Below are 16010 nucleotides of genomic sequence, written 5' to 3' on the forward strand. Positions count from 1 at the left end.
ACGGAATTCAATACCCCGCCCCCCCGCCGTCCCGCCCCCCTGCCGCCCCGCCCCTTCCCCGGGTCGTGTGACGTCACGCCAGCTGATCGTAATCCTCGCACTCAATCAGCCATAGTTCCATAGTTTCATTTATTAGGTATACCCCTGTGAGCCATTCGGCTCTTGAATCGGTTGCAACCACAACAAACAAAAAACATGAACAAGAAAAACATCTTTAAGTGACTCTATGACTGTGCAAACAGAAAATCCAGGAAAAAAACATCAAAATATTCCTAAAATAGCACCGTACACCAACGCTGTGTGCAAAAATCCCAGTGGGATGCAAGTCAAAATAACAAGAAAACTTAGATTAAGGCCATCAGTCTAACTCCGTACTACAATAAACAAAAACATGGCCAAACAAAAAAAAACGTTTTCGAAATCACCAAAACAAAGCCATAAATGCAATATAACAGTGATCATACGGACTGTGACCGAATTTTTAACAATAAACTACATAAATAACATATAATACACAAACCCTAGAGCCACAGCTGGCTGCATGAGTCACTCCACAAACAACAGGAGCATCAGAGTATCACATCTTTCAATGCACCTTTAACATCAGCACACTAAATAAAAATACAGATAATACTTTGCAGCGGTCATCCGGAGCGAAACAGTAGGGGCCGCTGCTGCTGCTACTGCCGCTTGCAGCTTGCTGGGTTTGAGATCCCAGCCGAGAGCGATTTGCGGTGCGATTCTTCAGCGTTTGGCGATGCTGTGACCCGCTGCACGTGACGCCGCGTGGGCTATTATAACCACACAAGGCATTCACAACGTGAAACATTGAGTCTCTTATTCTTTGGGTCTTTCGGTAAAGTCACGTCGATAGATTTCGATTTAAAGCTTTCGTGACTGCAAGGATTCATCTTCTTTGGTTCTTTCGGTAAAGTCACGTAGAATGGCAATGAAATAATTAATTAATAAAATGAAATAACACAATAAAAATTTCACGACGTTTCGGCCACAACACAAGCGGCCGTCATCAGGTGAAGGGACGAGACTGTCTCGAGGACAGCGCTGGAGCGAACAAAGCCACGCTCAGATCACGACCTTTAAGCTGTGTGAGAAGAAACAGAGCGCCTTGACAAAGGAATTAGCATAAAAATTAGCATTTAATTGGCGGACTTAGCATGATGAACGGTGTAGAGGGGGTGAACATGTGCAGACCGGCGAGTGGGGGAGGGGGAGTTTACATATTGATGGTGTGAAAAGGGAAAGAAAATAACGCAAAAAAACCTACGACGTTTCGATCGCAACGCAAGCGTTCTTCCTGATGACGATCGAAACGTCGTAGTTTGTTGTTATTTTTGTGTTATTTTTGTTATTTTCCTTGAACCCAATCTACGTGACTTCACCGAAAGGCCCAGAGAATATGAATTTCCTGCAGTCACGAAAGCTTCAAATCAAGATAGTCACGAAAGCTTTAAGTCAACATTGAGTTTCTTCTCTAATTCATATTTGTATTATCAGGGAGTTAAAGGATTTCATCAAAATAATACCAGCAACGATAATAACCACGATCCTTTGCGATATTCTGCGATGTTTTGCAAAAGGATGATGCAATTATCGCAGATATGTTATTGTCTACACACGATATATTGTGAAACTGACGATATATCGTGAAACTGACGATATATCGTGAAACTGACGATATATCGTAATGATGTATCGTGAAATTGACGATATATCGCAATGATGTATAGTGACACTGACGATATATCGCGAAACTGACGATATATCGTAATCATGTATCGTGAAGCTGACGATATATCGCGAAACTGACGATATATCGCAATATGAAATATCGTGAAAATGACGATATGTTTTGCCCTCCACATTTTAGAATCGCCACGCGTTTTAGAGACTTTGACTTGCTGCTATAAACGTCCACACGATAAGCCGCTTCGTTGAGCTTTCATTTGTGGCGGCCAGGTCTCTTCTAAAATAAAGAGCTATGTCCCACTGAGCTATAACTAAAGCTCAGTGGGACTTACTTTGTTTAAATGAAAAAAAAATAGCGGTTTAGTTTATATCGCAAACGATATTGATATCGAATGGTCCGTTTCAGCCACCTATCGACCGGCTCATTTTTACCATCGACCGCAAGCGGAAACGATTATCATTTTTTTTGGGCGCAGAGAGTCAAGAACGCGACGGGGCGTGGCGGGGCCCGACCTTGATGGAGGTCACGCCGGGGTCAGAGTCCCCAAACTGAAACTAGGGTGCAGCACTCGGAAGAACGGGGTGGCCGGTTCCAGGCGCGGCAGCTGTTAACGACGGGGCACGTTTCTGGATATGCACGCCCCACCCTCCACTCCCCGCCTCCGATCTTCCGTGCTCCCCACAGCAGTGCGGCATTGAATGGGCTCACCACTTGCCGTCGAAGATCGGCATGCCGCGTGCGGTGGGGTACATTTGTGCGTACTCGAAAACGTTTGCCCAGCGTGGAAGAGTAGGCCAAAAGCCAACATCTAGCCGGGCTCTCTCTCTCTCTCTCTCTTCCTCTCTCAAGAACTCCCTCGAGTGATTTAAAATCTTTACGTAGACTAGAGGAATCCGATGAGCTGTGAAGCTCTTTTTTCACTGTTGTCCAACAGTGGAGGCCCTTGGTCCCAACAGATGTGTAAGGAATTTCAGGGCTGCACCTTTATCTGTACCAGCTGAGCACTTCGCCATTGCTGGATGAGAGGCCTTCTCAATGCCAGTGCGGGGTTGGTGAATGCGGCCCACTTTAGACTTGGTGATGGGGGGGGGGTGTATAAAGTACAGTCCAACATCACAATTGGTTGTCCAGCTGCTGCTACACTCCTCGAGATTGTGAAGATGACTGATGCGTTATATTCTTAGCTCTTTCGGTAAAGTCACGTTGAAGGGAAACAATAAAATAATAAAATATATATAAAACAATAAAAATTCTCACGACGTTTCGACCATAACACAAACGGTCGTCATCAGGAGTGTCGGTTCGCATTAATTTATTTATTTTAAACGGCGTATTTTTATATAAATAAATAACCAGTTAAAAATGAAATAATGCGAATCGACACACCTGATGACGACCGTTTGTGTTATGGTCGAAACGTGAGAATTTTTATTGTTTTATATATATTTTATTATTTTATTGTTTCCCTTCAACGTGACTTTACCGAAAGAGCTAAGAATATGAATTACTGCAGTCACGAAAGCTTTAAATCAAGACTGATGCGTTGTTGCGGGTGAGTCGGTGTCAGGACATCATCGCTCGCGGCAGATTATGGTGGTGGCTGGGTGGGTGGGGATTGGTGCGAGATGTAAGAACATGGCACCAGTGTTTCGATTTAAAGCTTTCGTGACTGCAGGGATTCGTCTTCTTGGTTCTTTCGGTAAAGTCACCACGTAGAAAGAACCAAAAAGATGGCACCAATGCTTCAAACCTTCAAATACCGCGCACGGAGATCGAACGCACGCGCCCATCTGGATCGCAAAGTCCGACGTGCTAACCATTACACCACTGTGGCAGCATCCAAGGGGCAATTATGTCGCGCAAGAATTCACTTCTGACAAATAGTTAACCGTAGTAAAAGGTTTAACCACCACGCGATATGTCACGTTGGTATTTGTGGAGGTAAATCCCCTCCACCCCCCCCCCACCCCCACGTGTTCCAATCGTAAAATCAGAACCGAGGCGTTGGTGCTAGTGGTGGAAATTCCACATTGCCATGGCTTCCCCCCATAAAGTGTTCGGTAAACATAATTCGTCAAGGACGTCGTGTGTGGCCTTAAAAATAAAACCCCCATACATAATACACGACGTTCCGGGCAATGGTCCATCATCATCTATGTTTTATTTCAGTGATGGGCCGTAACCCGAAACGTCACCTGATTTATATATAGAAAATATATACGTGTATGTCCGGTTGCGAGTTATATACATTTATATATAATGGTGACGTTTCGGCCAATGACCCTTACCCCATAGCACACAACTCATTTGTATTTCGATTTAAAGCTATCGTGACTGCAAGGATTCACCTTCTTTGGTTATTTCGGTAAAGTCACGTAGAATGAGAATAAAATGATAAAATAACACGATAAAATTCTCACGACGTCTCGGCCACAACGCAAGCGGCCGTCTTCAGGTGAAAGGTACAGACCTGTCGGGACTTTACCGAAAGAACCAAAGAAGATCATTTGTATTTATTTACGTACTATCAGGGAGGGGGAGGGAGGGGAAGGGCCATTGCCTCAAACGTCGCCCATCCGTTATATCTCTCAAGATAACGTGACAGCAGCCAAGAGCCCTGCACGGCCCTCCTCGTCCGCAAGCCACCGGGGATTGAACTCGCACCGTTTTCATTGCGCGTGTGTGTGAGCCGCTCTCTCACTCACTCGACCGCTCGCTCACTCGACCTCTCGACCCCTCGAACTGTCAACCGCTCGACCGCTCGCTCACTCGACCTCTCGACCACTCTACCGCTCGACCACTCGACCACTCGACCACTCGACCGTTCGACTACTCAACCGCTCGATCGCTCACTCACTCGACCACTCTACCGCTCGACCGTTCGACTACTCAACCGCTCGATCGCTCGCTCACTCGTCCTCTCGACTACTCGACCTCTCCACCACTCGACCACTCGACCGTTCAACTACTCAACCGCTCAACCACTCGACCACTCGAACACTCAACCACTCGAACACTCAACCACTCAACCACTCGAACACTCGCTCACTCGACCTCTCAACCACTCGTCCTCTCAACCACTCGACCTCTCAACCACTCGTCCACTCGACCGTTCGACTACTCAACCTCTCAACCACTCGACCACTCGAACACTCAACCACTCAACCACTAAACCACTCGAACACTCGACCTCTCAACCACTCGTCCTCTCGACCTCTCGACCTCTCAGCCACTTAACCACTCGATCACTCGACCGCTGAACCGCCCTGGCCGGGGCTCTAGCTGGATAGTTTAAGAGCTCGACTGAGAGACAATCATCGCCGACTTGAAAGCCACACGGACAGGAAGGGTGAGCAAGGATAACGGGACTCTGCAATGATTAACAGCGGCTGCTGCTGCTGCGAGGATGACGTTAATAAAAAAAAAACTCTCGACACGATCGTCAATACCGCTGTGTGGCCTTAAAAGGGGAAGAGATTGTCCCTTTCGCATAGCATATAAGTAACACAACTACCTTATGGACCGTGCTATGATTAAGGGCCGTTGCCCGAAACGTCGCCTTTTGTAAATACAGTAAAACCTTGGATTTGCGAGTAACTTGATCTGCGAGTGTTTTGCAAGACGAGCAAACATTTTAAATAAATATTAATTTGATAAACGAGCGAGGTCTTGCAATACGAGTAGTACGTATACGCTTTGTCTGCCGAACGTCACGTGATCACAAGTAATATACGAGTGCTTTGATATACGAGTGCTTTGGATTACAAATACGTTTCCGGAACGAATTATGCTCGCAAGCCAAGGTTTTACTGTATGCTGGTATTGACAAACGTGTTCACCAACGATGAAAATTCCTAATTTCTCTGGCATTATTGCCCTCTCCTATAACGCAACGTTACTCATTTATCGAACGCAGAGGGATGATGATGATGATCATCATCATCATAATGGAGGGCTGATACCATCCAACCACCTCCCAGTGAACCATACGCGACCGTCGGGGCAACGTTGGACTGCGGTTGAGCCAATGTTAGCCCGACGTTCCATGTTTACTGGGCTTGTTGGGAATCCGACCTTTGACCTTTTTAGGTGTTCAACTTCCTTGTGACCGAAGCGATGATGGTGGCGTTTTGCATTCCACCCCGGCTAATTGGTGCTATTCATTAACGTGGGGGTGGAGGGGGAGGCTCCTTGCGGGCGCTGTTCACCCTCCCCCGGTGCTGAAGGTCGTTCGGGCCACATTAACGACACCCAGAAGGGGAATCAGGAATTGAACTTTGCTCGGCCCTGCTCGCGGACTCGAGTCAATAATACAAAACAATCAGAGAAAGTCAAAGCTTCTCCCTGCTCTTACAGCCAGTGACGTCTACGCGGGGCTTGTGCCAGGCTAGGTGCACTTTGAACCCGAGTGAAGTCATTAAACACTCGATGGCCGGCAGGCAAAATGTCACGGGACACACAAAGACAAAGCCAAAGGGCCCCTGTTATCGCCTTGAACAGAATGGTAGGGCAAGTGCTGTTAGCGAGCACCTATGAAGACCGGCACGGCACACAAGGGGATCAGCACCACACCTTTGTATCCCCAGTGCTGATGATCATAAACACGGCTCCATTGACTCATTTAAGGCTGAGTCGACCTAGGCGAGAGCCCGGAACCATTTTCAGATATCACTCCCGACTCATGTTAAATCGAGAGCTGGGATGGAACTCGGTCCGCTGGTTCACTGCGCAGTGCGTTAACCACTGCACCACGGCTCTGACACCACGGTCGTGAATATGGGCTCCGTCTCTTCCTTTCATACCCAGATCGCCCCGGGAGGTTCAACAGCCAAACAAAACACAACTTCGTAGGTCATGAGAAATAAGGAAGGCTTCATCCAGCAGTGGATTGACCTCGGCTGATGATGTCTGATGATCTCTCATGGTGATAATGACGAAGATGGGCACCTGGGCTCAGTCAACCCACTGGCGTGGCGGCTTGTTTGTCATTATATTATACTTTTATTGCCAACCGTTCGCTCCAACCAGTTAGCGAAACCCAGGACTCGGGCTGGGCCGGCTCGCCGCTTCCTTGAGGGCAGGGAAGGGCCCCACCCCCCCCCTCTGTGAGGGCAGGGAGCGGTCGCAGGTCTCCCTGTGGAGGAGACACCATCCGTCTCGCGCTCGGATCATTCACCTGGAGCCGAGGACCGTGAAGGAGGCTGCACGCGGCAAAGGAACGACATGGTGAGTGCCTAGACGGGGGGGGGGGGGGGACAAGGAGATGGAGAGAAGGGAGGGGGGGAGACGATGAGACGGGGAGATGAGGTTGAGTAGGAGTCGCTGGGTAGAACAGCAGCAGTCACACGCTGAGCCTGTCACGCACTGTTCTCACGATAACCATAGTGGCAATGCTAAGTAGGCTGTTTGCGATTGTTGGTACCGCTGATGATGATGATGATGATGCCGATGATGCTAATGACAAAAGGTGAAAATGCCAGTCGTTTCAGACACGGCTGTTTGTGTTGCTGCGGTGCCGTGAACTTCTGTCGCACCGTTACGTAGCCAACCGTGCTAATCCGAGGTGCGGTGTATGCGCGTATGTTGAACTAGACACACGTGAGTTTTCAATCATGATGAATTCAAAGCTCTTAGTGGCTTACCGATTTCGGAAGGAATAGCGTTCCAGACGGCCGCAGTGGCCGTCTTTGTTAGATGGTCAGCCAAAAGCCGCTGCGAGGATGACTTTTCGAAAGTGAAGTGAAACAATAAAATAACAAAATATATATAAAACAATAAAAATTCTCACGACGTTTCGACCATAACACAAACGGTCGTCATCAGGTGTGAAAAACCTGATGATGACCGTAACGTGACTTTACCGAAAGAGCTAAGAATATGAATTACTGCAGTCACGAAAGCTTTAAATCAAAATTTTGCGAAAGTGCTTGCTTTGTGAAAGTGCTTTGCGGGATTGCCTGGTGTTAAAAGTTGGTTTGAGGTGCGTATTACTTTCCAAATCATCCAAAGATGGAATGCGCATTATAAATTTGAATTATTATAATTCGAAGAATACGGAAGCAATTGTCGGGAAAAGATTCTTATCTTGGATTAAAACAAATCAATAAATCCGAAACTCATCACGGGACTTGTGAGCTCTGTACCATCACCATCACTCCCATAACTACCATCGTGACCACTGACATCATCACCACTACCATCACCACCACTACCATCACCACTGCCATTACCACCATCGTCACGACCATAATCACACTTTAATTTACGGAACTGAAAGTCTTGATTGGTCAAGGTAAATTATCCGTGCCCAATAATTTATCTCAGTTAAAAGCACACTGTGCTAATCACTGCGCCACCGCTCTACCACAACAATAGTTATGACTATCGGTGCCATTACAGATGACAGCATCGCGCTATGAACCCGGCGACCTGCGATCAATTCCCGACCACAGCTAAGATTGGTGGCGAGTTATATCCTCAAGAGATTCTTGGGCACTCTAACTTTCACCAACTCGCGCTGACCAGCGTGGTGAAGTATGGTCAAACAACTCCCATGACCCATACGGCGTGGGAGGGGGGGGAGGCCGTCATCCAGCAGTGGATTGACACAAGGGCTGTTGCGTGTTCACGTGATTTCGATATTTAGATTCGGTAAATGATGCGTCCAAGGTGCTGTTCTGCACATGCTTGCTCCACTGCTGGCTGGCGGAAGGGCCGCTGGGCATTAGAAGGAGTTCAAGAGCGAGGTTATTTTGGTAGATGAGGTGGGAGTGCACACACTTTACCCCACCACCATCACGTGTGACTAATCTGCCGATAGATCAATTAATCATTCGGCGTTATGCTCGGCCAATCATCGCTCCCCTACTACGAAACCCTGGCAGGGGCCTCTTAAAAAGAGCCATGAGAATCGGTGACGTTTTCTTGGGTGAACAATACTGCTGTCAGTATGATGATGCACTAAAACTAATGCACTTTTTGTGCGCAAATGTATACAGCAATGTTTCGGGTTATCTAGCTGCTTGGGCGTGGACAACAAGATGGGGCATGGGGGACCGTTGGGAGATTAACAAAATAATGACCACTGGGTTCAATTGCCGCGTCGAGGAAATCGAACCCAACCGGGAAACATCTGCTACAAGTTCTTTCGGTAAAGTCACGTAGAATGAGAAGTGGCCTTCTTGTGTTGTGGCCGAAACGTCGTGAGAATTTTATTGGTATTTTATTAATTTATTATTTTATTCTCATTCTACGTGACTTTACCGAAAGAACCAAAGAAGATGAATCCTTGCAGTCACGAAAGATTTAAATCGAAATCTGCTACAAGGTCATGATGGTGATGCTGATGATCGTCCTTGGCTCGCTAATCATTCATTGATTTATTCATTGATTGGTGGCTGTGTAGGCAGCTTACGGGGCCCCGGGCCTCCCCAGAGAGGGCACCCTGCTCACCCTACGCAAGGTTTGGGAGAGCCGGCAGGAGGCGGCCGGGAACGGGGCCCCCGGGACCCCCGCGGGGGCCCCGGCTCGGCAGGCGGTGGCCTCCGGGGGAGGGGAGCGGAGGAGCCGGGGGCGCAGCGAGACGGTGGAGTCGAAGGCGCGGGAGAAGAGGCGCAGGGCTCAGAGCTTCCCCGCCAGCAGCAGCGCTCGCGGTGGCTCCCCCGCGAGGGGTCACCTCGCCCCGAGGGAGACGCGGGCGAGGGGCGAGGGCGGCCGGGAGGAGGACAGGGAGGGAGGCCGAGGGGCGGGACACCGCCCTCGAAGCCTCACGCGCCTCTCATCCTCCTCGTCGTCGTCTCCGGTGAGCTTGGCTCAAAGGCGACACCCGGCCCCGCAAGATTCGCCCTGCCCCTCATCATCCTCTTGGTCGTCATCACACCAAAGGGAAAGGATCTCCCTCCCTCCCTCCCCTCCCGCCACACCAACACCACACCGCTATGGAGCCTTGTGGAGGCTGTTGGGGGCGAGTGCATGGGCCGGGAAACCTGTGAGGTGAGCCGCCTGGCCATGCTCTTCATGGGTCGGTCGGTGTCTGACAAAGTACACATTTTTTTTTAAACCTGCCATTCCTATGCCATTTTTAATGTACCCCTTTCAAATGTGAGAGCAATCCCCAAGTTTTGTCGTTCAATGGAGCCTATCACTAAAAAAATATATTGACTTTCTTAAGTATATGCATCTGCTGGAATAGCCTGAGGAAATTTCATCCGCCGATAAAAAAATAAATCACGTGATTGAGGAAAAAAATATTGACTTTCTTAAGTATATGCATCTGCTGGAATAGCCTGAGGAAATTTCATCCGCCGATAAAAAAATAAATCACGTGATTGAGGAAAAAAATATTGACTTTCTTAAGTATATGCATCTGCTGGAATAGCCTGAGGAAATTTCATCCGCCGATAAAAAAATAAATCACGTGATTGAGGAAAAAAATATTGACTTTCTTAAGTATATGCATCTGCTGGAATAGCCTGAGGAAATTTCATCCGCCGATAAAAAAAGAAATCACGTGATTGAGGAAGCCCCTACGGAGGCCACCGGCTGTCAGAGGCACGCCCAATTGCAGAATAATGCGCATCGTGCCGAGTGTGCTCATATCCGATTTGACCTTACTTCCCCACGCTGGTCAATGCGGGTATGTGAAGGTCGATTTAGCTCACCAAATTATCGATAAGGTAGAGGGGGAATAGAGGCGTCAACAGGGTTCGGTCATTTCGCGAAGTTTCGCCCCCGTCATTATAATGTGGAATTTCCACCACCGGCTCCGCAGGGCTGTCAACGGGTAGCTCCACCCACTACTCAGGTAACCCCGCCTACTGCGCAGGTAGCCCCCGCCCACTACCCACGTAGCCCCGCCCATCGCGTAGGTAGCCCCCGCCCACTACTCAGGTAACCTCACCCACTGCGCAGGTAGCCCCCGCCCACTACCCACGTAGCCCCGCCCATCGCGTAGGTAGCCCCCGCCCACTACTCAGGAAGCTCCACTCACTACTCAGTGATTCGTGATTTTTTTTTATTGCATCCATCTGTGCGAAGCTTTGAGTGTCACCCCCCCTCCTCCCTCGTATACAGCACGATGGGTTTCCTCCGATTTTTATTTTCTATCTACGTGACTTTACCGAAAGAACCAAGAATATGAATACACATTACATCTGAGACTGCAATTGTACGGTTCGGATTGCTGAGCAAACTGAACCCGGCCACCTGAGTTCGAGTCCCCGGACACGCACTCATTCCATCGCAAGCTTGGGCTGCGGCATATTAAGCAGCACGACCGACAGATTCTTGAATCCATCCGTGCGGCCCTCGGATGCCGCGGTGGGTTTACTTTCCTAACGGTGGCCAAAGGTGCAGCCCTGCAATCGCTGGCTCACTCCACTGCTGGCTGATTGGTCTCTGCTCGAGGGAGCTCCAGAGAGAGAGAGAGAGAGACGGAGAGAGCCCCCCCCCATGTTGATGATGTTTGTGCTTCACTCTTCCATGCTGGTCAGACCACTCGGAATATCCGGAAGCGGCCACACTTTACCCCATCGACACGCGACCTGACGGGCGATTGGGAACGGCGATGTACCCACCTACACTGCTGGGGGGGGAGGGAGGGACCGGTTTAGAAACTTCCCCATTACTTAAACTGCCTCTGCGGGAGATCGAAGGGAACCGGATTGCACGTCCAGTGCGTTAGTAACCATCGCCTCGGCGTGGTTATTGAAGAGAGCCACCAGGATGCGGGCATGAGAGGCCACTCTGCATGGGTCGGCAGATCGATTTCCCCCCAAACCCAACCCCCACTGCGTCCCAGCTACTCGCAAGCCAGCAGCAGCAGCACCACCAGCACCAACCCCCTCCCTCCCCTAGCCGGGGAGCCAGTGAGCGCCTCACTCACACTCGCAGCAGCATACCAACAGCAGCAGCAGCAGCAACAACAACAACAGCAGGACCAACAGTCAACCCCCTCCCCTATCCGGGGAGCCAGTGAGCACCTCACTCGCACTCCCCACACGCAGCAGCACACCAACAACAACAGCAGCAGCACATCAACAACAACAGCAGCAACACATCAACAACAACAGCAGCAGCACACCAACAACAACAGCAGCAGTACACCAACAACAACAGCAGCAGCACACCAACAACAACAGCAGCACATCAACAACAACAGCAGCACACCAATAACTACAGCAGCAGCACACCACCAACAACAACAACAACAGCAGCATCACAACAACAACACCAGCAGCAGCACAGTCCGAGTTGACGGCCTCGTGTGCCGGAGTCAAGGTGAGGGCAGACTGTGGTGTGACCACGTGTGCGCGTGTGTTGTGCGCGTGTGTTGTGCGCGCCTGTGCGGGTGTCGAACCCGGTGGCACAAGAGTTCGGTTCCCGCTCACGGCCGCTGGCACCCGTGACGAATTATCTGAACCGGCTCCGAGCCTCCCCGAGGTCGACTCAGCCTCAAATGAGTGCCTGGCTGCGGTGCGCCGCTCGGGGGGAGACGAAGGCGGCCGGGCGTGGTGCTGGCCACCCACCCCACTCGCACGCCGTGCCGGCCTTCACAGGTGCTCGCTAACAGCACTTGCTCCAACAGCCTGCGAAGGCTATACTGGGGGAGGCTTTGTCTTTTGTGAGTGCCGAATTGGTTGGTGAGGGATGGGGCGGTGGTCACCGCACTGCGCTTACGAGCGCCGCGACTTGAATTCCGAGTGTCCGGCCACTGCCAACATCAGTGGCGAACATCTCAACCGTGCCTGAGTCAATCTCCCCTCGCTCGAGCACCTGGTGATGTGTGCAATAAACATCGCCACTGGGGACACAAAGGCGGCCGGGCGTATGTGTGTGTCTGACCCCCCCCCCCCCACAACCTCATGGGTACGCCGTGCCACCCTTTACAACTGCCTGCGTCTTGTAACACGATGCGGGGGGGGGGGGGGCGGCTTTTGTCTGTGTCCCACAGGGCTGGAGCAGTGAGCACAGCCTCAATCGGGAACACGCCGAAGGCAACTCCGAGTCTCTGACTGTCCGGCACAGGGGTAAGCGACATGGAGGTTGGCACGTGGGCAGGGTGGGGGGCAGGGTGGGGGGCAGGGTGGGGGGCAGGGTGGGGGGCAGGGTGGAGGACAGGGTGGGGGGCAGGGTGGGCGACCTGGAGGTTGGCAACAGAACGTGGCAAGACAGCGCTCGAGACGTCATTAGTTCCCCCCATTTGAACTCGTTCGTTCGTTCGCCCGCGGCGGGGGGCATAGACGCGAGACAATAGTACAGTACAACAAGGCACTTGACTGCACCGTCTGCGACGGGAGCTGCCGGCACGCCAGGCGCGGCGACCGCCCTCACGACCGCCGTGCGGGGCTTAGAAGTGGGGGGCAGGGTGGGTGGGTGGGAGCTGACGCGGCGCGGTTTGCCCATGGCCGCCTCGTCCTTAATAGGCGCTCGCCGACTCGGCCGCGCGCAGGGCTGCTGAGGAAGGAGCTGGCACTGCTGGAGCCGCCGCCGTCTCTGAGGGAGAGGCTGAGCATGTATCAGTCGGCAGTGTCACGCACCACGGGACAGGTACGCACTCACCACCACCACCCCCCCCCTCATTAACACTCACCAGCCCCCCCCCCCGTCATTAACACTCACCAGCCCCCCCCCCCCGTCATTAACACTCACCAGCCCCCCCCGTCATTAACACTCACCAGCCCCCCCCTCATCAACGCTCACCAGCCCCCTCGTCATTAACACTCACCAGCCCCCCCCCCGTCATTAACACTCACCAGCCCCCCCCGTCATTAACACTCACCAGCCCCCCCCTCATCAACGCTCACCACCCCCCTCGTCATTAACACTCACCAGCCCCCCTCCCCCCCATAAACACTCACCAGCCCCCCCCTCATCAACACTCACCAGCCCCCCCTATCAACACTCACCAGCCCCCCCCTCATCAAAACTCACCAGCCCCCCCTCATCAAAACTCACCAGCCCCCCCTCATCAACACTCACCAGCCCCCCCCTCATCAACACTCACCAGCCCCCCCCCCTCATCAGCACTCACCAGCCCCCCCCTATCAACACTCACCAGCCCCCCCCTCATCAACACTCACCAGCCCCCCCCCCTATCAACACTCACCAGCCCCCCCCCTCATCAACGCTCACCAGCCCCCCCCCTATCAACACTCACCAGCCCCCCCCTCATCAAAACTCACCAGCCCCCCCCATCAACACTCACCAGCCCCCCCCCCCATCAACACTCACCAGCCCCCCCCATCAACACTCACCAGCCCCCCCCTCATCAAAACTCACCAGCCCCCCCCATCAACACTCACCAGCCCCCCCCCCCCCATCAACACTCACCAGCCCCCCCATCAACGCTCACCAGCCCCCCCCTATCAACACTCACCAGCCCCCCCCTCATCAACACTCACCAGCCCCCCCCTATCAACACTCACCAGCCCCCCCCCTCATCAACACTCACCAGCCCCCCCCATCAACACTCACCAGCCCCCCCCATCAACGCTCACCAGCCCCCCCCATCAACACTCACCAGCCCCCCCCTATCAACACTCACCAGCCCCCCCCCCTATCAACGCTCACCAGCCCCCCCATCGCCGTGTCTCCCTCACCGCCACCCCGTGTCTCCCTCACCACCACCCCGTGTCTCCTCCTCACCACCACCCCGTGTCTCCCTCACTAACACCCCGTGTCTCCCTCACCGCCACCCCGTGTCTCCCTCACCACCACCCCGTGTCTCCTCCTCACCACCACCCCGTGTCTCCCTCACTAACACCCCGTGTCTCCCTCACCGCCACCCCGTGTCTCCCTCACCACCACCCCGTGTCTCCCTCACCACCACCCCGTGTCTCCCTCACCACCACCCCGTGTCTCCCTCACCACCCCCACCCCGTGTCTCCCTCACCACCACCCCGTGTCTCCCTCACCACCACCCCGTGTCTCCCTCACCGCCACCCCGTGTCTCCCTCACCACCACCCCGTGTCTCCCTCACCACCGCCGCCACCACCACCGCAGGAGCTGCAGGTGATTCTCCCCAAGTCTGCATCGTCTCCCAGCAGTTCACGTGAGGTGCAGCTGTTCTCGCAGGTGAGTGACTGAGACTCCGTGGTGAGCACAGAGGCCGTCCCCTCGACCCCCATCCCGCGAGCCCATGGCGGGAGAGCGTTTCGTGAGGACAGTGGGCCCTGGTTTAAACAGGTCCTTGCAGGGTGGGCTGGTAGGAACATTGGCAAAGTAACGTCACGGTGCCTTCGAACTTCGCCTCGCAAATGGTATTCGGCTGTGGGCTGTGTGTGAATTTGCCACATCCCCAAAAGCGAAGTTCGCAAATGAGATAATGTGACTTCCAAATGTTGGGTGCAATAAGACGTATCAAGTCTCTGCGCTGTCTATTGCTGATTTTATACACCCAACAGCACGAGATTTCACTTCGTTAAAGTATTGAAAGGGGACGGACGGACGGACACATTAATCCATTGCAGGCTGGTACACTCAGTTTACAACTTCGTTCCTACCAGTATGACAATGCAATCAGAGTTCTTGCGTTGCTACTGCTCCCTTGTTTCGCCGAGGGGACCCTCCAGTGGCAGCTGTCCCTGTGCGGCACAAGCTGAAAAACACGTCGCTCAGGCCTGCACACCCCGGGGAAATTGCGAAACGCAACACAGGGTGCATCAAAACAAAAATGTTGACACTTTTATGGGACTAACGTTTTTCATGGAGAATGCACGGATAATAATGCACTGTAAACATGATAACAAATGGATGTTAATAGCTTCAAAAAGTCAAAGAGTCTCCCGCTTAAATTGTATTGTTTCCCTTCAACGTGACTTTACCGAAAGAGCTAAGAATATATATAGTCTCTCGCTTGTTCGCCATCGTTGTCAACACGTGGCCTGGAATCTTCTCCAGGTCGTGGGTATCCAGAGCCCGGAGGTAAACCTCTCGTGGCATTGTTGCAAATTCTCAGAAGTGTTTAAAAAAAAATGTTGAAGCACCCTGTACTTAGGCTGATGTCATCAAGCGAACAACCCATCATCCCTCCCTCCAGAGTCGCTAAAATAGGCACCCCTCTGTGGAGAAGTCAACAGCGGGTTTGCCCCCCTGTGGTTATAGTTATCCCTCGTCATAGGAATGTGGAATTTCCACCACTGGCTCTGCAAGGCTGTACACGGGCGATGAGTGCCAATAGGCTCCGACTGGTGGCTGAGTCTGTGGATCTGTAAAGTTCAGTCTCGAACTCATGTCCTCTTCTGGCCTCTCTGCCAACGCGTGCGACGACGGAGGAAGGGCCGTGGCCCGGAACGTCGCCCC

At 52.2% G+C, this 16010-nt stretch overlaps 1 protein-coding gene across 1 annotated transcript in view; it reads left to right on the forward strand.

The window, feature by feature from the left end:
- The first annotated feature begins 6803 nt into the window (after positions 1–6803).
- Positions 6804–16010, forward strand: part of LOC116954688 (uncharacterized) — a 28897-nt gene continuing 19690 nt past the window's right edge. Inside the window, exons 1-5 of the mRNA XM_076052475.1 lie at positions 6804–6934; positions 9114–9509; positions 12660–12735; positions 13158–13255; positions 14712–14783. Of these exons, the coding sequence (XP_075908590.1) occupies positions 6932–6934; positions 9114–9509; positions 12660–12735; positions 13158–13255; positions 14712–14783 (645 nt within the window). The 5' untranslated portion in view covers positions 6804–6931. The remainder of the gene's footprint in view (positions 6935–9113; positions 9510–12659; positions 12736–13157; positions 13256–14711; positions 14784–16010) is intronic.

Source organism: Petromyzon marinus, chromosome 56 (assembly GCF_048934315.1).
Source record: "Petromyzon marinus isolate PM22_M1 ecotype Great Lakes invasive population chromosome 56, UKy_Petmar_22M1.pri1.0, whole genome shotgun sequence".
NCBI lineage: Eukaryota > Metazoa > Chordata > Hyperoartia > Petromyzontiformes > Petromyzontidae > Petromyzon > Petromyzon marinus.